General features: G+C 49.9%; 4 protein-coding genes across 4 annotated transcripts; all 4 read right to left on the bottom strand.

Annotated features, from left to right (window-relative positions):
• Positions 1-4,105: 4,105 nt before the first annotated feature.
• LOC136363108 (inositol 1,4,5-trisphosphate receptor-interacting protein-like 1) lies at positions 4,106-5,821 on the bottom strand. The gene has a single exon (XM_066322198.1). The coding sequence runs from the start codon at positions 5,819-5,821 to the stop codon at positions 4,106-4,108; it is 1,716 nt and encodes a 571-aa protein (XP_066178295.1).
• Positions 5,822-7,391: 1,570 nt separating this feature from the next.
• On the bottom strand, positions 7,392-9,107 carry LOC136363107 (inositol 1,4,5-trisphosphate receptor-interacting protein-like 1). The gene has a single exon (XM_066322197.1). The coding sequence runs from the start codon at positions 9,105-9,107 to the stop codon at positions 7,392-7,394; it is 1,716 nt and encodes a 571-aa protein (XP_066178294.1).
• A 1,568-nt stretch (positions 9,108-10,675) lies between these two features.
• Positions 10,676-12,616, bottom strand: LOC136363106 (inositol 1,4,5-trisphosphate receptor-interacting protein-like 1). The gene has a single exon (XM_066322196.1). The coding sequence runs from the start codon at positions 12,389-12,391 to the stop codon at positions 10,676-10,678; it is 1,716 nt and encodes a 571-aa protein (XP_066178293.1). The 5' UTR covers positions 12,392-12,616.
• Positions 12,617-16,926: 4,310 nt separating this feature from the next.
• Positions 16,927-18,601, bottom strand: LOC136363207 (inositol 1,4,5-trisphosphate receptor-interacting protein-like 1). The gene has a single exon (XM_066322285.1). The coding sequence runs from the start codon at positions 18,388-18,390 to the stop codon at positions 16,927-16,929; it is 1,464 nt and encodes a 487-aa protein (XP_066178382.1). The 5' UTR covers positions 18,391-18,601.
• Between the last annotated feature and the right edge of the window lie 3,365 nt (positions 18,602-21,966).

The raw sequence follows: 21,966 nt of genomic DNA, 5'->3' as shown, positions 1-21,966 counted from the left end.
TTTTTCTTTGCAGTGACCTAACTTGCAGTCTGATTATTGGCTTTGCTTGTGCTGCTAGAGGGCAGTAGAGAAAGTCAGCAAGTGCTTTGTGGGCAATTCCCATCCTTTATTCATCAGTTAGTGCGATTTGGGCTAGCCAAACAATTGGAAATGGTTGTTTCCCTCTTGCCCTGCTCAGGGTGCTTTAACAAGACTGGTAACCAGCTAGAGACAAGGGAAGATTCATGTTCTGGAAAGGGCAAGCACGTCTGCTGACATTCACTTGTTATGCGTCTCCAGGACTAGAGTGGAATACATAAACCTCTGGCTCCAGCTAGAGGCCACTCACGGCTGGGTTTCTAAGCTGAACAGAGCTCTCCTTAGGAAGTATAACTCTATTAAGATGTGTAGTACAATAGGCCCAAAATCTCAGAGGGAATGAGAAGACTATACACAGAGAGCTTGCTTCCCAGGAAATGGCTGTACATCACTTGTCTATGAGAAGTCGAGACTAAATGTTTTTTCTCCTTTACTTTTGCATGCACAAACTCTCTGCTTTCTCACTTTAGTCAACAGCTTTATCTCAGCTTACTACTTGTTTTCCATCTTATTTTCTCTCCCCTGTCCCACTAGGAAGGGGAGTGATAGAATGTTTTAGTGAGCAACCTGGCATTCAGCCAAGGTGAACCCACTACACCCATCTTAAAAAAGGATAGAAAGGAACACTTTGGAAATGACTGACACCCAGCCCCACGTCTGTGCCTGGGAAGATCATGGAAAACATCCTCCTTGAAGCTATGCTAAGGCACATAGAGAACAGGGAGGTGATTCAGGACAGCCAAAGGTGAGTCCTGCCTGACCTACCCAGTGGTCTTCTATGACAGAGCGAGTACATGAAGGGAAAGGAAAGGGCTACAGGTGTTATTTATCTGGACTTTTGTAAAGCCTTTGATATGATCCCCACAACATCCTCTCTAAATTGGAGCGAGATGGATTTGATGCCTGGACTGTTGGATGAATAAGAAATTGCATGCATGGTCGCTTCTGTTGGAGTCCAGGGCATTCCTCTGGATGCCTTGGAAGGTCACAGACCTCGGTAGAGAGGACTGGGACCCGAACAAGAGGGTTTGAATCCTGGCCAGGGGTGTGTGGAGCCAGTCCAGGGGGGTTGCCTGGCACAGAGCCCAGGGAGACACAGGCTTTGATTTCAGTCCGTGGAAAAAAGCTTCTAACACTGAGAGAAGAATTACAAGTCACAAAGGTGTGAAGACAGTAGTGTAGTGTATCACAGGGTGGAAAATTTTGTAGTTTTAGGGTTCTTAGTATGGTGGTGAATGGAGAACAAGACTCCTGCTGTGACAGTGGCACAAAGTAGTTTAAGGGTATTGGGTCAGAGTAGAGATGACCCTGTTAGTATAGGTGATAGGTATTAGCGCATAACTGTAAATAATATACATGTAATTATCTGTATTATAGAGGACAGAGGACAGCAACCTCCCATCGGGAGGGGAGTCGTCCTGTGTCCGATCAGCAGAACATCTTGGCCAGGCACAGACAACATTGTAAGATAAGAATTAATAAACAATGCGAGAAACCAAGAAAAAAACAAGACCTTGAAGACTCGGTTTCATTCTCACATCTGGCTCAGGGCCTTCAAGGGCAAAAGACTCTCAAACCACCACCTTGAATCTTGGGTGAACAAAGAGAAACAAACCTGAGAATTGGTGTCCCTGGGTGGGCACCAAGTGGGCTTCCTGAGAGGGACGCACACACTGGGTGGGCACTGCGTGGGCACGGAAGAAGAAGAAAAAAACCCAAGAGCTTCCAGAGGCCTCAGCCTGCCCGGTGCCCTCCCGCACACACGGCCCCGCTCGCTGCCCTCATGGCGGCACTCCTGGCCCCAGGGCTCTCCAAGGGCTTCTCCAGGGCCCTTCCTGCGGCCTGCAGTCCCTGCACCAGGCCCAGCACAGACCTGCAGAGGGGCCCTGCAGGGACAGCACCGGGGCCAGCGGCTTCCCACTGACAGAAGCCAGCTCAGGCTGCACATGTGGAAGGAACTGTGGCCTCTGAGGCTGCTGAGGCGCTGGCCCACGCTGCCCACAGCGGCTGTGGCCGCCCCAGCCCTGGCAGTGTTCCAGGCCAGGCTGGATGGGGCTGGGAGCAACCTGGGATAGTGGAAGGTGTCCCTGGCCTCGGCAGCACGGCTGGAACAAGACAATTCCTATGGACCCTTTCAAGCCCAGCCATTCTGTGACCCTGTGATCAGAGGCGCTGGGGGTGGCTGGCCTTCGTTTGTGTTTAGAGCCAATCCAGCACCGTGAGTTTGGTTGAATTCAAGGAGACAGTTCACAAGCCCGGATCCACAGCACATGATATCCACCAGTACTATAGGTCTGGGTGCGATCAATAAAGTCTTGCATGCTCCAGATTCTGCAATATTGCATTTTATTAAACAAGAGCAAAGCAGTTTCCAGCTTGCCTCTCATAAATGCACTAAATATACAGCATTATGATTGCTCGCAACAGATAGTAACACCAGATATGGCTTTACTTATATATAAAACCAATATAATATATGTAATATATACATATGATATACCATATATATTACACAGTAATATTAATGTAAAATATATAGTGTATATATATTATCTGTATGTTATATATATTATAAATATATTTATTTTATTAAAATCGTTCTAGACATAAATGCACTAAGAGCATTAATATGTGTCCAAACAGACAGTGACACAAAGTATGTGCTATATTATCATTACTTAAACATAATTACATAATCAACTCTTTAAAATTATTTTTATCATTATATAATATTTAAATTTTGTATCTTGGACATTATTTACATTAGTATATTATTTACCTTTATTGCATTTTACTATTCCATATGATAATTTATGAATTTTATAGTATATAGCAGGTATACAAAAAATATACACAAAATAAAAACCTAGATTCTTATATTTACAAAATTTCAGATCAGTTCCAACACAGCCAGTCCAAAGTGGAGCTAAATGTCACCCTTCCAAACACAAGGAGAGAGTTCATTCATAGACTAATCCCAGGCAAGCAGCGCTAATTTTTCAACAGCGCATTTTTGTGCTGTTTCTTTATTCTTTTTATGTCCCTCATACTTACTTCTTTCATGCTCCAGTTTCGGAATCTTCTCAAAGGCCATGAACAGCTACATGTTGCATGTGGGGTTTGGTGAATTTTCTTGCATGTATGATATTATCTCTCTTCGTGTGTACTTTTAGGAGTGTATACTGCACTCATCAGCCAGGTCCCCAAACGCCACATCCATATGACATCATTACATAAACAACTGTTTAGAATTACTTTTAATCGTTACATAATAATTACATACTTAGTCTCCTGATATTTTTGTATTACTATTTTTATTGTATTTTACTATTCAATATATTAATTGAAAAACTTTATCATTTATAATTTCTAGATACAAAAAAAAATCTATCTATATATATATATAAATATATATATATGTCGCTCCATGAAACAAAAAATCAACATTCTTACATAAAAAAAAATTCAGGTCAGCTCCAATATGCTTGGTGCAATGCTGACCTAAAGGTCTCCCTTCCGGAGACAAGGAGAAAGTCCACCCATGGAATGATCCCAGGCATGCAGCCCTGGGTTTTCCTCTTGGGTTTTTTTGCCGTCTTTCTTCTTTCCTTTTCTGTCCCACATTGCTCCTTCTTTCGTGCTCCCATTTTGGGCTCTTCTCAAAGGCCAGGAACAGCTGCATGTTGCAGGTGTGGTTTGGTGACTTTGTTCTTGCATGTACGGCGTGCGCTCTCCTCATGTGCGCTTTTAGGAGTGGAAGAGTTCACACATGAGCGGGGCTTTGTGCAGATCTGGGTGCCTTCTTCTGGAAAATGATCTGACACAAGGAGGTAGAATAAATCCTCCCATGGCCCTCCACCTGCTGAGGTGTCAGGAGAGGCCGTGGGGGCCTTCACCAGAGCCTTTGCCCGCATCCTCTTCCCCTTAAAGCACCAAATTTGCCCTAGGAGGTGGGTCTCCACTGCCAGGTGTGAGCAGCCGGAGCACAGCTCTGTGCTCATAATCATGGCTGCTCCCCTTCCTTCATTCAGCGTTGCCCGAGAAGGATTCTTTTGAACCACTTTCTCATCACCTGGTACTCACTGATCGCCTGCCTGTGGGCGGCCGATTGCTGTGCCAGGTGATGGAAGAGGTTGTTTCTCTTGTCCATTTGAACATCTCGGGGTAATCTGATGTCCCCAGGAAGCCTCCAGTTGCCCACGATGAAGTGGTTGAGGCGTTTTGCTTGCACACACAGGCGCAGGCTCTCGCTGATATCCACCAGCCGCAGCAGCAAATCTCTCCTGCGCCACGATGACACGGGCTCGACGTTGAGCAGGTGCATGACGATGGTCTTGGTGGTGTAGGTGGAAAAGCCGAAGCCCAGCTGCAGACGGGCGAAGAACTGCAGGCATTTGAGGTGCAAACTGTCAGGGGGGGCCTGCCTGGCAATGTGCTCGAAGAACTCAGTCTCTGCCACAGCATAAGTCTCAGGCCAGGTTGTGCTTGGGGTGTAGGCCTCTCTCGGCTGGCTGCTCACAAAGATGTGTGAGTCATCTCTCTGCACCCCAAACAGCACCTCGATCCTGAAGCTTTCTGTGCCATTGGTCACCTTGATCTGGCAGGAGCGTCTGGAGGGCAGCAGCTTTAAATGCCAGCTGTGTGACTGAGGCAAAGCTGGCCAGACTGCTCTCACCAGCTGGTAGAACCAGCGGGCCGTTTTGTGCACGTCGAGGTAGGAGTCGGTGCACAGGGTGTCCAGGAGGCTGGGATCCTGATTGCTCCTCAGCTCCTCCTCGGGGTGGTGCAGGAAGCACAGCATGTTCTCCTCCTGCTGCTTCCTCGAGCAGGTGCACTCCAGCTGCACACGGACACGGAAGTTCCTCACGTGCCTCTCCCCTGCAGAGTCCAGCTCCAGGTGGAAGCTGTGGCCTCGGGGAGGAGTCATGGGGATGAGCACACGGTACACAACATCCTGCTCTCGGGGACTCCACCCTTCAAAGGCACTGCCCACCCCAATGGCTCTTGGCAGGACTGGGTAGAAACTGTTTGACAAGATGAGCCAAAAGTAAGCTATATAATTGTCCATGAGCTCAGCTGTCCACTCCCAGCCTTTCTGCAGGTCCTGTACAGGCCACTGTATGCGCTCCATTAGAATTCTTCCAACATGATCGTCAAAATCATTGTCTTCTCCTTGGACTCCGTTTGCTGCGTCATTGTTGTTTGCTGCATTTGCAATATCATTGATGACTTCATTTACAATGTCATCTTCTTCGTTTAAAGCAGCATCGCCAACTTCCTCTTCACTCCCAGCATCGCTGCCTTCATCTGCAGGGACCATGCCTCCTTCGTTTGCAGCAACGTGGCCGAGCTCCTGCACGTTGTTGTCTTCCTGCCGGTTCGCCTCGGCTTCTTCGTTTCCACCATCGTCTCCTTCATTTGCATCCCCGTTTTGGACGTGCTCTTCGTTTGCACCACTGTTTTCTTCCTCAGGCTCCTCTCTCCTCAGGCTGCTTTTCCACCCGATGAACCACAGGACCAAGACAAGCACCAGGAGCACAGCAACAGCCATGGGCTTCCAGACCTGCACCTGCTTCAGGCTGAGCTGCTCCACCTCCTGCTCCAGCCGAATCCTCTCCCACTCCAGGCGCTTTGCACGCGCTTCCATGCGCAGACGTGTTTCCTCGTCCCAAACATCACCCACAGGCTGCAGGAACTGGCTGAGGGTCTTCACCAGCACGAAAAGGAATACTACAGAATTCATGGTCTGCAGGAGGATGGAAGGAAGACCTTGCGTGAGGCTACGAGGGGGGAGAGGGAACTGCTGCTTGCTGGAGAGAAGACAGGACGCCCAGGGATCTGGGGAAGGAAGGACGGGGCCCCAGACAGCTGCAGGCCACAAGGCCTGTCCCGCTGCCCCAGCAGCGCCGGCAGCAGCGGCAGCAGCAGCACCGTGGCCTGCCCAGGGCTGTCCCAGGAGGGGCTGTCCTTGCACGCAGGGGGAGAGCCCAGCCCCGGGTGCAGAGTTTCTGGCCCGGCCCTCGTCCCCAGCCCAGCCTCCCCAGCACGTGCGCACTCACCGCTTTCCGGAGCAATGCTGGGCCAGCCTTACCTGCTGGGGCCTTTTACAGCTGCCCCCATTGTGACAGGTCCCTGAGATGTCACAGGTGGCACAGCACGTCACAACCCCACCCTTTGTCCCCACCCTGGCTCAGCCACTCAGAGTGACCCTGGTGTAGTGCTTAAAGCTGCCTTTGAGTGAATCTTGAAAAGATTCAAAAGAGCTCCCACTGTTCTTTCTTTTGGATCTCTTTTCATCTGCCCTCCATTGGCAGTCTCCTAGATATCCAGGTTGGAAGGTAGCCTTGATCATCATTGAGTCTGAGCTTTGATTCCTCACTGGTTGTGCTGCACTTGAACCTCTGAGTCAGCAAGGTTGAAAAAGACCCTGAAGATCACCCAGTTCAACCTCAAACTTAACGCTGCCTACTGCACCCATCAGCCAGGTCCCCAAACGCCACATCCATATGGCATCATCACGTAAACAACAGTTTGGAATTACTTTTAATCGTTACATAATAATTACATACTTAGTCTCCTGATATTTTTGTATTACTATTTTTATTGTATTTTACTATTCAATATATTAATTGAAAAACTTTATCATTTATAATTTCTAGATACAAAAAAAAAATCTATCTATATATATATAAAAATATATATATATGTCGCTCCATGAAACAAAAAATCAACATTCTTACATAAAAAAAATTCAGGTCAGCTCCAATATGCTTGGTGCAATGCTGACCTAAAGGTCTCCCTTCCGGAGACAAGGAGAAAGTCCACCCATGGAATGATCCCAGGCATGCAGCCCTGGGTTTTCCTCTTGGGTTTTTTTGCCGTCTTTCTTCTTTCCTTTTCTGTCCCACATTGCTCCTTCTTTCGTGCTCCCATTTTGGGCTCTTCTCAAAGGCCAGGAACAGCTGCATGTTGCAGGTGTGGTTTGGTGACTTTGTTCTTGCATGTACGGCGTGCGCTCTCCTCATGTGCGCTTTTAGGAGTGGAAGAGTTCACACATAAGTGGGGCTTTGTGCAGATCTGGGTGCCTTCTTCTGGAAAATGATCTGACACAAGGAGGTAGAATAAATCCTCCCATGGCCCTCCACCCGCTGAGGTGTCAGGAGAGGCTGTGGGGGCCTTCACCAGAGCCTTTGCCCGCATCCTCTTCCCCTTAAAGCACCAAATTTGCCCTAGGAGGTGGGTCTCCACTGCCGGGTGTGAGCAGCTGGAGCACAGCTCTGTGCTCATAGCCATGGCTGCTCCCCTTCCTTCATTCAGCGTTGCCCGAGAAGGATTCTTTTGAACCACTTTCTCATCACCTGGTACTCACTGATGGCCTGCCTGTGGGCGGCCGATTGCTGTGCCAGGTGATGGAAGAGGTTGTTTCTCTTGTCCATTTGAACATCTCGGGGTAATCTGATGTCCCCAGGAAGCCTCCAGTTGCCCACGATGAAGTGGTTGAGGCGTTTTGCTTGCACACACAGGCGCAGGCTCTCGCTGATATCCACCAGCCGCAGCAGCAAATCTCTCCTGCGCCACGATGACACGGGCTCGACGTTGAGCAGGTGCATGACGATGGTCTTGGTGGTGTAGGTGGAAAAGCCGAAGCCCAGCTGCAGACGGGCGAAGAACTGCAGGCATTTGAGGTGCAAACTGTCAGGGGGGGCCTGCCTGGCAATGTGCTCGAAGAACTCAGTCTCTGCCACAGCATAAGTCTCAGGCCAGGTTGTGCTTGGGGTGTAGGCCTCTCTCGGCTGGCTGCTCACAAAGATGTGTGAGTCATCTCTCTGCACCCCAAACAGCACCTCGATCCTGAAGCTTTCTGTGCCATTGGTCACCTTGATCTGGCAGGAGCGTCTGGAGGGCAGCAGCTTTAAATGCCAGCTGTGTGACTGAGGCAAAGCTGGCCAGACTGCTCTCACCAGCTGGTAGAACCAGCGGGCCGTTTTGTGCACGTCGAGGTAGGAGTCGGTGCACAGGGTGTCCAGGAGGCTGGGATCCTGATTGCTCCTCAGCTCCTCCTCGGGGTGGTGCAGGAAGCACAGCATGTTCTCCTCCTGCTGCTTCCTCGAGCAGGTGCACTCCAGCTGCACACGGACACGGAAGTTCCTCACGTGCCTCTCCCCTGCAGAGTCCAGCTCCAGGTGGAAGCTGTGGCCTCGGGGAGGAGTCATGGGGATGAGCACACGGTACACAACATCCTGCTCTCGGGGACTCCACCCTTCAAAGGCACTGCCCACCCCAATGGCTCTTGGCAGGACTGGGTAGAAACTGTTTGACAAGATGAGCCAAAAGTAAGCTATATAATTGTCCATGAGCTCAGCTGTCCACTCACAGCCTTTCTGCAGGTCCTGTACAGGCCACTGTATGCGCTCCATTAGAATTCTTCCAACATGATCGTCAAAATCATTGTCTTCTCCTTGGACTCCGTTTGCTGCGTCATTGTTGTTTGCTGCATTTGCAATATCATTGATGACTTCATTTACAATGTCATCTTCTTCGTTTAAAGCAGCATCACCAACTTCCTCTTCACTCCCAGCATCGCTGCCTTCATCTGCAGGGACCATGCCTCCTTCGTTTGCAGCAACGTGGCCGAGCTCCTGCACGTTGTTGTCTTCCTGCCGGTTCGCCTCGGCTTCTTCGTTTCCACCATCGTCTCCTTCATTTGCATCCCCGTTTTGGACATGCTCTTCGTTTGCACCACTGTTTTCTTCCTCAGGCTCCTCTCTCCTCAGGCTGCTTTTCCACCCGATGAACCACAGGACCAAGACAAGCACCAGGAGCACAGCAACAGCCATGGGCTTCCAGACCTGCACCTGCTTCAGGCTGAGCTGCTCCACCTCCTGCTCCAGCCGAATCCTCTCCCACTCCAGGCGCTTTGCACGCGCTTCCATGCGCAGACGTGTTTCCTCGTCCCAAACATCACCCACAGGCTGCAGGAACTGGCTGAGGGTCTTCACCAGCACGAAAAGGAATACTACAGAATTCATGGTCTGCAGGAGGATGGAAGGAAGACCTTGCGTGAGGCTACGAGGGGGGAGAGGGAACTGCTGCTTGCTGGAGAGAAGACAGGACGCCCAGGGATCTGGGGGAGGAAGGACGGGGCCCCAGACAGCTGCAGGCCACAAGGCCTGTCCCGCTGCCCCAGCAGCGCCGGCAGCAGCAGCAGCAGCACCGTGGCCTGCCCAAGGCTGTCCCAGGAGGGGCTGTCCTTGCACGCAGGGGGAGAGCCCAGCCCCGGGTGCAGCGTTTCTGGCCCGGCCCTCGTCCCCAGCCCAGCCTCCCCAGCACGTGCGCACTCACCGCTTTCCGGAGCAATGCTGGGCCAGCCTTACCTGCTGGGGCCTTTTACAGCTGCCCCCATTGTGACACGTCCCTGAGATGTCACAGGTGGCACAGCACGTCACAACCCCACCCTTTGTCCCCACCCTGGCTCAGCCACTCAGAGTGACCCTGGTGTAGTGCTTAAAGCTGCCTTTGAGTGAATCTTGAAAAGATTCAAAAGAGCTCCCACTGTTCTTTCTTTTGGATCTCTTTTCATCTGCCCTCCATTGGCAGTCTCCTAGATATCCAGGTTGGAAGGTAGCCTTGATCATCATTGAGTCTGAGCTTTGATTCCTCACTGGTTGTGCTGCACTTGAACCTCTGAGTCAGCAAGGTTGAAAAAGACCCTGAAGATCACCCAGTTCAACCTCAAACTTAACGCTGCCTACTGCACCCATCAGCCAGGTCCCCAAACGCCACATCCATATGGCATCATTACGTAAACAACAGTTTGGAATTACTTTTAATCGTTACATAATAATTACATACTTAGTCTCCTGATATTTTTGTATTACTATTTTTATTGTATTTTACTATTCAATATATTAATTGAAAAACTTTATCATTTATAATTTCTAGATACAAAAAAAAAATCTATCTATATATATATAAAAATATATATATATGTCGCTCCATGAAACAAAAAATCAACATTCTTACATAAAAAAAAATTCAGGTCAGCTCCAATATGCTTGGTGCAATGCTGACCTAAAGGTCTCCCTTCCGGAGACAAGGAGAAAGTCCACCCATGGAATGATCCCAGGCATGCAGCCCTGGGTTTTCCTCTTGGGTTTTTTTGCCGTCTTTCTTCTTTCCTTTTCTGTCCCACATTGCTCCTTCTTTCGTGCTCCCATTTTGGGCTCTTCTCAAAGGCCAGGAACAGCTGCATGTTGCAGGTGTGGTTTGGTGACTTTGTTCTTGCATGTACGGCGTGCGCTCTCCTCATGTGCGCTTTTAGGAGTGGAAGAGTTCACACATAAGTGGGGCTTTGTGCAGATCTGGGTGCCTTCTTCTGGAAAATGATCTGACACAAGGAGGTAGAATAAATCCTCCCATGGCCCTCCACCCGCTGAGGTGTCAGGAGAGGCTGTGGGGGCCTTCACCAGAGCCTTTGCCCGCATCCTCTTCCCCTTAAAGCACCAAATTTGCCCTAGGAGGTGGGTCTCCACTGCCGGGTGTGAGCAGCTGGAGCACAGCTCTGTGCTCATAACCATGGCTGCTCCCCTTCCTTCATTCAGCGTTGCCCGAGAAGGATTCTTTTGAACCACTTTCTCATCACCTGGTACTCACTGATGGCCTGCCTGTGGGCGGCCGATTGCTGTGCCAGGTGATGGAAGAGGTTGTTTCTCTTGTCCATTTGAACATCTCGGGGTAATCTGATGTCCCCAGGAAGCCTCCAGTTGCCCACGATGAAGTGGTTGAGGCGTTTTGCTTGCACACACAGGCGCAGGCTCTCGCTGATATCCACCAGCCGCAGCAGCAAATCTCTCCTGCGCCACGATGACACGGGCTCGACGTTGAGCAGGTGCATGACGATGGTCTTGGTGGTGTAGGTGGAAAAGCCGAAGCCCAGCTGCAGACGGGCGAAGAACTGCAGGCATTTGAGGTGCAAACTGTCAGGGGGGGCCTGCCTGGCAATGTGCTCGAAGAACTCAGTCTCTGCCACAGCATAAGTCTCAGGCCAGGTTGTGCTTGGGGTGTAGGCCTCTCTCGGCTGGCTGCTCACAAAGATGTGTGAGTCATCTCTCTGCACCCCAAACAGCACCTCGATCCTGAAGCTTTCTGTGCCATTGGTCACCTTGATCTGGCAGGAGCGTCTGGAGGGCAGCAGCTTTAAATGCCAGCTGTGTGACTGAGGCAAAGCTGGCCAGACTGCTCTCACCAGCTGGTAGAACCAGCGGGCCGTTTTGTGCACGTCGAGGTAGGAGTCGGTGCACAGGGTGTCCAGGAGGCTGGGATCCTGATTGCTCCTCAGCTCCTCCTCGGGGTGGTGCAGGAAGCACAGCATGTTCTCCTCCTGCTGCTTCCTCGAGCAGGTGCACTCCAGCTGCACACGGACACGGAAGTTCCTCACGTGCCTCTCCCCTGCAGAGTCCAGCTCCAGGTGGAAGCTGTGGCCTCGGGGAGGAGTCATGGGGATGAGCACACGGTACACAACATCCTGCTCTCGGGGACTCCACCCTTCAAAGGCACTGCCCACCCCGATGGCTCTTGGCAGGACTGGGTAGAAACTGTTTGACAAGATGAGCCAAAAGTAAGCTATATAATTGTCCATGAGCTCAGCTGTCCACTCACAGCCTTTCTGCAGGTCCTGTACAGGCCACTGTATGCGCTCCATTAGAATTCTTCCAACATGATCGTCAAAATCATTGTCTTCTCCTTGGACTCCGTTTGCTGCGTCATTGTTGTTTGCTGCATTTGCAATATCATTGATGACTTCATTTACAATGTCATCCTCTTCATTTAAAGCAGCATCGCCAACTTCCTCTTCACTCCCAGCATCGCTGCCTTCATCTGCAGGGACCATGCCTCCTTCGTTTGCAGCAACGTGGCCGAGCTCCTGCACGTTGTTGTCTTCCTGCCGGTTCGCCTCGGCTTCTTCGTTTCCACCATCGTCTCCTTCATTTGCATCCCCGTTTTGGACGTGCTCTTCGTTTGCACCACTGTTTTCTTCCTCAGGCTCCTCTCTCCTCAGGCTGCTTTTCCACCCGATGAACCACAGGACCAAGACAAGCACCAGGAGCACAGCAACAGCCATGGGCTTCCAGACCTGCACCTGCTTCAGGCTGAGCTGCTCCACCTCCTGCTCCAGCCGAATCCTCTCCCACTCCAGGCGCTTTGCACGCGCTTCCATGCGCAGACGTGTTTCCTCGTCCCAAACATCACCCACAGGCTGCAGGAACTGGCTGAGGGTCTTCACCAGCACGAAAAGGAATACTACGGAATTCATGGTCTGCAGGAGGATGGAAGGAAGACCTTACGTGAGGCTACGAGGGGGGAGAGGGAACTGCTGCTTGCTGGAGAGAAGACAGGACGCCCAGGGATCTGGGGAAGGAAGGACAGGGCCCCAGACAGCTGCAGGCCACAAGGCCTGTCCCGCTGCCCCAGCAGCGGCGGCAGCAGCAGCAGCAGCAGCACCGTGGCCTGCCCAAGGCTGTCCCAGGAGGGGCTGTCCTTGCACGCAGCGGGAGAGCCCAGCCCCGGGTGCAGCGTTTCTGGCCCGGCCCTCGTCCCCAGCCCAGCCTCCCCAGCACGTGCGCACTCACCGCTTTCCGGAGCAATGCTGGGCCAGCCTTACCTGCTGGCGCCTTTTACAGCTGCCCCCATTGTGACACGTCCCTGAGATGTCACAGGTGGCACAGCACGTCACAACCCCACCCTTTGTCCCCACCCTGGCTCAGCCACTCAGAGTGACCCTGGTGTAGTGCTTAAAGCTGCCTTTGAGTGAATCTTGAAAAGATTCAAAAGAGCTCCCACTGTTCTTTCTTTTGGATCTCTTTTCATCTGCCCTCCATTGGCAGTCTCCTAGATATCCAGGTTGGAAGGTAGCCTTGATCATCATTGAGTCTGAGCTTTGATTCCTTACTGGTTGTGCTGCACTTGAACCTCTGAGTCAGCAAGGTTGAAAAAGACCCTGAAGATCACCCAGTTCAACCTCAAACTTAACACTGCCTACTGCACCCATCAGCCATGTTTCCAAATGTTCCATACTTTTTGAGTCCCTCCAAGGGTGGGCAGTCAGCTATTTCTCTTGGCAGCCTGTTCCCATGCTTGATAGAATTTTTTTTGAAAGCATTTTTCTTAAGATCTCTTCTAAATATCTAAATGTGATTCAAATTGAGGCCCGTCTCTTTGGTCATAGTGCCGGTTTTCTCTTGTTACAGAAAATGTGGGAAGTTCAGACAGGTCCTTAGCCTTAGATTTTGGAAACATTTCATATTTAAGGAATCACTGTTGCCCTCACATTCTAAGGATCAAATCTTTTTATAAAGTACTTATTTATTAAACGGACAGGAGATAATACAGAAAAGATCTGTCATTTACTTACTACTCAGTATAAAACTAAAAACTAGAAGTAAATTACAGGCTAACGTAAACAGTGAATGGCATAATCTATGTGTATTGAAGCTTGTCAAAGATCAGCATTGGTTCAGAGTGAAATGTAACATACCACAGAGATGACAAGAATGAGGATTTCTTTCACTTAACCTCCACAGCAGTAACCGCAAAACAAGTGTCCTTATCCAGGGGAAAAACTCTACACATTTCCAGAGAACTGTATAGAAAACTTCTGTGTTGTGGGATTTCTTAGAGTTCTTAGAGAGTGAAGACATGGTTTATATTTGGATTGATTGAGGTTGAGCAATTCCAGACTGAGCTCTTTGGCCTGCTGGCCCTGTGGGCTTCTGGGGCCCACAGGGCTTGCAGGCCTCAAAGGCACAAGAAAAATTTATATTTATGGTGCAGCAAGAATTCACATTTCACGTTAAGGTGTCCCATGGAATAGTGGGTTTCTAAATGTAGTATTATAGCTCTGACAATTTAGCCACCTTAAGACTAAGATAAATAAAGCTTGCTTGCTATTCTTTGTATACCCTGTAATTGTAAACTATGTTGTGAATCTATATAACTCTCTGTCCAGAAACAATAAATTGGAGATAGACATGGTAGCCACATTGGTTGAGACGTGTCATTTGCTCTGTCCAGCCTCCTATTAATTGGAGTCTCTGCTACACTTCTTCTTTGTCAAAGTTTGGTATGGCTTTTATAGTCATAAAGTGAGGTGCCCATCAGTCAGAAATCAGCTTCTCTTTCCAGATCTCACTTCAACAGTACAATGTTTATTGGCAGTTGGGAGATGCCAGCCCACCGTTTACCCCATGGTGCCAAAAGAATGCACTGCAAGACACTTTGTCCTCTTGGAATTATCTGACCAGTTAACAAATAACAGATCAGCTTTTAAGCAGGGTGAGATGCCCTGCCACAGCTGGGAGAATACATGGACCCCCACAGCCTCCCGTCAGGGAGCTGTAGAGAACCATAAGGTCCCCCCGAGGCACTTTTTCTCTCTGCTAAACATCCTCACCTCCCTCAGCCCTTCTTCATCAGACTTGTGCTCTTATACAAATGTTTCTAATAGAAAGGACTAGTATTTGTGGACATCAGTATCCCTAAAAGTACATGCTCAGGGCCCTCGTTAATTACTTCCTTGAGCTTACTCTCCCACAACCCTGAGGAGTAGCTCTGCAGACAGTTTTTCCCATAACACAGAAGAGTTTTTTTACTCAAAAGAGATTTTTTACACAGAAGAGATTTTTTACACAAGTGTTTCTTGATTACTGTGGCCAAGACAGCACCAATCACGACTTCACCCACAATAGCATCTCTTATGTACAAGCAGCAGGTCTAGGAGGGCACTTTTCCTAGTTGGCTCCCACAGTACCCATGTCAAAAAACTCTTTTCAATGTGGACATCAGGAATTTTCTGGGCTTGTTCAGCACTTCTCCATGGTGTCCCCATTTTTGGGGACACCATGGAGAAGTTGAAGTGTCTCAGGAGTATGACTTTGTGTGACTGATCTAGAGATTTCCTTTCATTCCTTATAGTATCATCCACCAGTGCCATCATCTTGGCTCAGTTATCCGTTAGAGACTGGGTGAAGCTCACAGAGGGAATAGACTCTCTCTAAAAAGGGATGGCAGACAGGGTCCAAGTGGTAATGGCACTCTCTCTCACAAGCCTCCTGGCCAGGGCCTCTTCAGCTACATCAGGTTTGATTGCACAAGTGTGTTTTCACTCTAGAGGAAAGGTATGGCAGCAATTCCCCCGCCAACTGAGCAGTGCCTTCTCCATGACCTGCATGCTCCAGTCCATGCCAGCTTTTCCCCAGGGAGTGTCTAAGGCTGAACAGATTCTCCACACAGACCCCAGTCAACACAAGGAGGAATATTAGCAATGCCTCTTGCCTGGTCTCTGACCAGCTGGAGCTGCCAGCAAGAATTTATGGGTCCATCTGAAATGGTCACCCTGGCTGTGACAGTATGAGAGGAAAGGGGGATGAAAGTCATCTTTGTAGCCACTGTAGCATGATGACCCGTCCTTAAGGGGAAGGAAGCACCTAAGATTTGTAAATCATTGTGACCAAAATGAACAACAAAAGTCAGGGGGTCCACAAACAATCAGAAAATTTTATTAGCTAACGACTGGCTTGGAAATTGGTATGTTAGCCCCTGACCGACTATATAAGCACATGGCAGTGGGTTTTGTATAAAGGGATAGGGTTAAAGAGAAGAGGAGAATTAAAGAGGGATTGATGAATTAAAGAAAGAGAGAAAGAAAAAATAAAAAAAAAAAAAAAAGAAGAAAAGAGAGAGAAAAAGAGAACACTAGTCCTGGTTCCAGTGTTGATCCAGTTAATGGGATGTCAATCCTGGCTGCAGTGCCAATCCAGGTGATAATCTTGGGTTCAGCATCAATCTAGCTGTGCTGGTCTGGTCTATGAGATGCCCAGGGTCCTGAGGGCACTTCCCAGGCTTGCAGGTTGCCTTTTTATCAACAGGTTTCTCCACCCTAAAGACAGGTTTCCCACTTTCTATGTCAATTAATTAACATGTACAGTCCTTTCTTTCAAGCCTTCCTGGAAATGGGTCAGAAGGCTTTAGTGGTTTTTGGTGGTCTTAATCCCACTCTAGAGTCCATGCCCTCTTCTTGGCCTCATTCCTGTGTTTATGCTGTACTGTGGTTCTTCCTGACAAAAAGTGCTGCCCTGTTTCCTCTTGGCCCCACTCCTCCAGCCAAATCTTTGTCTTTCTCACAGCATAGTAATACCAACAGTCCTTGGTTGGCTCCACTGCCATCCAATTATCAGAGTTAGAGACACAGACATTGGTCCCTTATATTCTGGGAAACAACAGCTCAAAAGGTCTCACTTTGGACTCACAACAGAGTGGGCTTTATTTAAAGTAATTTTCCATCATTCAGGTCTTTTCTCTGTAAATTTATTTGAAGGTTTGTCAACAAAAGTATTATTCCACTTGGGCTCTTGGTCAGGAGAGAAAAATAAGTTTCCAAGGCTGTTCCTTTAAAAAATGGTACTAGTTAGACACCTGTTAGTTTCTGGGAACGAACAGTGTTTCTGACACACTCAAAAGGGGCTTTGTACAAGTGGAGTTTGTCAAGGCCAAGGCCTAACGAGCATTTCTCAGATTGTAGTGCAGCCAGGGGCAGGGGGAGTGCATCACCAGAATCCACCCTGCAATGGAAGTCAGCTTCTCTGGGCCTCCACACCGTAGTCATCACTGGATGCTCTTCTGGGGAGACTGTTGAGATGACACTGCTGCTGCTGCTGCTGCTGATGGTATAGTGCTGCTGCACAGCGTTTTACCTTCTCTCTCTGTATCCCACATTCTCCTCTCTTTTTCCTGGAACTATGAGGGGCTTTTCTGCCACTGCCTGCAAGGCACACAAGCACAGCATGACCTCTTTCAGTGGCCATTGAGCAGCACACGTGCAAGCCGATGCTGGAGATCCTGGTACTCCCTCATCGCCTGGGAGTGGGCAGCTGGACACTGTGCCAGGTGATGGAAGAGATTGAGTGGCTCAGCTGATGCAATGTCCAAGGGCAAGCTGATCTCCTGAGGAAGTCTCTTGTTGCCTATGATGAAGTGGTTAAGGCATTTCTCCTCCAGGCAGCAGCGCAGGTTCACATTGATATCCTCCAGGCGCCGCAAAAAATACCTCCTGCGCCACTGTGACACAGGGATGGTGTTCAGGAGGTGCATGATGATGGTCTTCACTGTGTAGGTGGAAAAGCCAAAGCCCAGTTGAACACAGGAGAAGAGCTGCAGGCATCTCAGTTGCAAACTGTCAGGAGGGGCCTGCCTGGTGATGTACTTGAAGAACTTCACCTCTGCCACACTGTAGGTCTCTGGCCAGGTTGTGCTTAGTGTGCAGGCTTCCCCAGGCTGGCTACTCACAAAGACGTCAGAGTAACCTCTCCGCACCCCAAACAGCACCTCGATCCTGAAGCTTTCTGTGCCGTTGGTCACCTTGATCTGGCAGGAGCGTCTGGAGGGCAGCAGCTTTAAATGCCAGCTGTGTGACTGAGGCAAAGCTGGCCAGACTGCTCTCACCAGCTGGTAGAACCAGCGGGCCGTTTTGTGCACGTCGAGGTAGGAGTCGGTGCACAGGGTGTCCAGGAGGCTGGGATCCTGATTGCTCCTCAGCTCCTCCTCGGGGTGGTGCAGGAAGCACAGCATGTTCTCCTCCTGCTGCTCCCTCAAGCAGGTGCACTCCAGCTGCACACGGACACGGAAGTTCCTCACGTGCCTCTCCCCTGCAGAGTCCAGCTCCAGGTGGAAGCTGTGGCCTCGGGGAGGAGTCATGGGGATGAGCACACGGTACACAACATCCTGCTCTCGGGGACTCCACCCTTCAAAGGCACTGCCCACCCCAATGGCTCTTTGCAGGACCGGGTAGAAGCTGTTTGACAAGACGTGTCCAAAATAAATCATATAATTGTCCATGAGGTCAGTTGTCCACTCACAGCCTTTCTGCAGGTCCTGTACAGGCCACTGTATGTGCTCTAGGAGCCATCTCAGATCATTGCCAAGAACATGGTCTTCTTCATCTTCCTCACTACTTATCTCTGCCTCATCGTTCCTTTTCCTCCAGGAAAAATACAGTCCCAAGAGAAGGACAAGGAGCCCAGCAACAGCCCAGACCTGCCTGGGCTGTAAGGCAAACCAGAGCATGTCTCCCCAACTCTCTCTACTCTGCCTCAGGGTGAGCTGCTCCATCTCCAGAACCAGCTGAATTCTCTTCCTCTCCAAGTCCTTTGCACGCAGCTCCATGCGCCAACGTGTTTCCTCATCCAAAACATCATCCACAGGCTGCAGGTAGTGGATGAGGCTTTGCAGGACCATGTAAAGGAATGTTATGACATCCATGGTCTGCAGGAGGATGAAGAGAAGGCTCAAATGACGCCAGTAGTGAGGGAGAGGACAATGAGGGCAGCAGGGATGGGAATTGCAGGGATCCGAGCACAGGAAGGACAGCTGCAGGCCGCAAGGCCTGTCCCGCTGCCCCAGCAGCGCCGGCAGCAGCAGCAGCAGCAGCAGCACCGTGGCCTGCCCAGGGCTGTCCCAGGAGGGGCTGTCCTTGCACGCAGCGGGAGAGCCCAGCCCCGGGTGCAGCGTTTCTGGCCCGGCCCTCGTCCCCAGCCCAGCCTCCCCAGCACGTGCGCACTCACCGCTTTCCGGAGCAATGCTGGGCCAGCCTTACCTGCTGGGGCCTTTTACAGCTGCCCCCATTGTGACACGTCCCTGAGATGTCACAGGTGGCACAGCACGTCACAACCCCACCCTTTGTCCCCACCCTGGCTCAGCCACTAGTGTAGCCTGAAGCAGTCGAAAGCTGGATACACAGAAAATGCACACCAAACTGCAGGTTAAGTAGTGGAAGGACCACAGGTGTGGCTTCTGTGAGAACTTTCTATGAGGGTTATAGCTGCAGCTTGAGCAGGTTTCCTGTGACACAATTCACAGTGGAGTGGAGGATCTGACTGTGGTGGGTCAAGTGTGTGGTGGCAGTAAAGGGTCTTGGTACTTCAGTGTTGTTTAGCAGGAGTATCCAGCCATCCTTGACTCCCTGGGGAGCAGGTGCCACGTTCCTGAGGGCAGAGGACATGGAGATGACACTGCTTTGTCAGTGCTGGAAATTGTTGCTGCACCTTTCCCCAGCATGAAAAGCTCACTCTGTGAGTCAGATCCGAAGACGAAGAGGCTGTGGCAAGGACCCTGGAGCTAGAGACTCCTGTTGCCACATGGACAATGAATGCTCTCCCTTTTTGAGAGTGTCCAGTCCCTCTGGAAGTTTCATCCTGTGTAAATATGCCATTAAATGGCATCTTGAGTAATGCTTCCTCTGTTGAGTGTCTGTGCCTCATTTTGGCAGGGAATTCAGGCACTAGTACTCACTGCTTGTGGTCAGTTGACCTTGGCTGGGAAAAAAAAAAAAAAAAAAAAGGACTGAAGGTTTGTGGGTTGAGACAAGAACAGAGAGATTACTCAGGTTTATCTGGGGGAAACATATTTAATCTACTACCAATCAAATCAGAGTGGGATAATAAAAAATAAACCCAAACCTTTAAATATCTTTACCACACGTCTCCCTTTTTCCTGGGCTCAACTGATCACCATTGCCAGTGCTGGGGGGCAGGACTCATACAGCACTTGGATAGTTCTCCATGCTGTGTTGCCTGACACAGCAGCCCTTACCTCCTGAACACCAGAGGTCTTAGCCAGCTACCAAAGGCAAGTGACCAGCACTGGGATTTTCTTCACTTCTGAATATCAGCCCATTTCCTTGACAGCTGATAGCTATCCACAAGAATTTGGCTTTACAGACCTGAAATAACAAACTAGGAAGTATGAGGATCTCTGTGGAATCCAGCATTAGCCTAAGTGTTTAATAATCTGGCATAAGATCACAGCATAAAAACCAAAATTACCCATGTGTGAAGACTGAATGTTCTGACCAGTTATGAGGAATAGATATTTATAGGAGAACTGTAAGAAAGTGTAAAAAATACAGATCATTTAATGGTTTTAGCCCTAAGCACAACAGGAAGTACAATCACAGTCACATGATAAGTAATTTCCATGGAAACAGATATTTTCCATTAAACTAGAATTTATTTCAGGCCATAATCTGATTAAGGACACAGAATGCATAATGCTGCAGCAACATGGCATATGCAGAAAAATAAAATGGCTAAACTGTGCATATGACTGGAGTGTGGAGGAGGACAAGCAGGACTCAGCATAAGAAAACCCTGTCCCAGCACATCATGTTGCAGGCAGGAAATGCTCCCTGCCCTCTATTACCACTGGACCTCACTGTCTGGATTTCCCTGCAATGGACTGGGTAAATAATGCAGGTGGAAAAAGTCAGCATGACTTCTCCTTCCCAGGTCCCTTAACTGCGTCATGGATGTCTCCTAGCTCAGGAACAAAAAGTATTAATAAAGTGCCTTACCAGACACACTGCCTCCATGTCTGCCAAGGCTATGACCAGCCCACACTAGCTTCCCTTCTATCCTCAGTGGCCCAGGATCCACTTCCAGCCCAGACTAGGGCTGTCAGTCCTTGTTCCAGTGGCACTGCAGGTGCCCATTCCAGCTTGCCCAGCCCAGCTGTGGGTCCCAAAAAGCCAAGCCCACCCGGAGACCCTGCCTGGCTGAGCTGCAGGATGACTTCCTGACTTGAGCTCATCCTCTCTCATCACCATGAACATGCTCCATGAGCACTCAGCAGGGCTGGCTGAACCTGTTGAGACTGTCCAGGTCTGCCGTGCTTCCCTGGATGAGGGCAGTGGGACAGACAGACCACAATGTTAGCACATCGAGCTCCCAGCTCCCGGGCCCTGAGGGAGCTGCCAGCCCTCACTGCACTTGGGCATGGGGTTTGCCCAGGAGGTGCCACGATAGATAGCCATGTTCTGCCCCCACACCTTGCCAGAAAACTACACTCCAACCCACCACAGGCTCCAGCGGCCCAGTGGATCTTGTTGCTCTAACTACAAGCCACAGGTTGGGTGGCAGTCCCAATGGAACAGGGAACAGTGAGACAATGCCCGGGTGGAAAGTGACCTAGGGGTATTGGCCAACAGCCAATTGAGCCAGCAGTGTGCCCTGGTGGCCAGGAGGGCCCCTGGCCTGTATCAGGAGCAGTGTGGCCAGCAGGAGCAGGGAGGTCATTCTTCCCCTGTACTAGGCACTGGTGAGGCCACACCTTGAATGCTGTGTCCAGCTCTGGCCCCTCAGTTTAGGAAGGATGTTGAGTGCTGTGTCCAGTTCTGGCCCCTCAGTTTAGGGAGGACATTGAGACACTGGAGCACATCCAGAGGAGGCAACGAGGCTGGTGAGGGGCTTGGAACACAAACCCCTGTGAGGAACGGCTGAGGGAGCTGGGGTTGTTCAGCCTGGAGAAAAGGAGACTCAGAGGGGACCTTGTCACTCTATAACTCTCTGAAAGGTGGCTGTGGTCAGGTGGGGTTGGTCTCTTTCTCCAGGCAGCAACTGAAAGAACAAGAGGACACAGTCTTCAGTTGCACCAAGAGAAATATAGCCTGGACATTAGAAAAAGTTTTTTACAGAGAGGGTGATAAAGTACTGGAATGGTCTCCTTGTGGTGGTGGAGTCACCATCCCTAGATGTGTTTAAAAGAAGACTGGATGTGGCACTCAGTGCCATGGTTTAGTTGAGGTATTAGGGCATTGGCTGGACTCTATGATCTTGAAGGTGTCTTCCAACCGTGTGATTCTATGTGATTCTGTGTGTGTAAACTGGACCAGCAGAAGTCCTGTCAATGTATAGGTTGTGGGAAGTTCTTGGTATTTGGGTCTATTGGTTTCCCATAACTGAAAGCTACAGTGATGAGGCTCCACTTCCATTTCTTCAGCTTCTTCTTGAGAAACAAATGCTGTTTAATAGGTTTGTCAGATAATATGGCCCAAGGTGTTGG

The sequence above is a fragment of the Sylvia atricapilla genome, chromosome 6 (assembly GCF_009819655.1).
Source record: "Sylvia atricapilla isolate bSylAtr1 chromosome 6, bSylAtr1.pri, whole genome shotgun sequence".
NCBI lineage: Eukaryota > Metazoa > Chordata > Aves > Passeriformes > Sylviidae > Sylvia > Sylvia atricapilla.
The sequence above is the reverse complement of the archived record's forward strand: the minus strand, read 5'-3'. Positions and strand labels throughout refer to the sequence as shown.

Coding starts and splice junctions, on each gene's coding strand:
- LOC136363108 (XM_066322198.1), bottom strand. CDS start 5,821: ATGAATTCTGTAGTATTCCTTTTCGTGCTGGTGAAGACCCTCAGCCAG.
- LOC136363107 (XM_066322197.1), bottom strand. CDS start 9,107: ATGAATTCTGTAGTATTCCTTTTCGTGCTGGTGAAGACCCTCAGCCAG.
- LOC136363106 (XM_066322196.1), bottom strand. CDS start 12,391: ATGAATTCCGTAGTATTCCTTTTCGTGCTGGTGAAGACCCTCAGCCAG.
- LOC136363207 (XM_066322285.1), bottom strand. CDS start 18,390: ATGGATGTCATAACATTCCTTTACATGGTCCTGCAAAGCCTCATCCAC.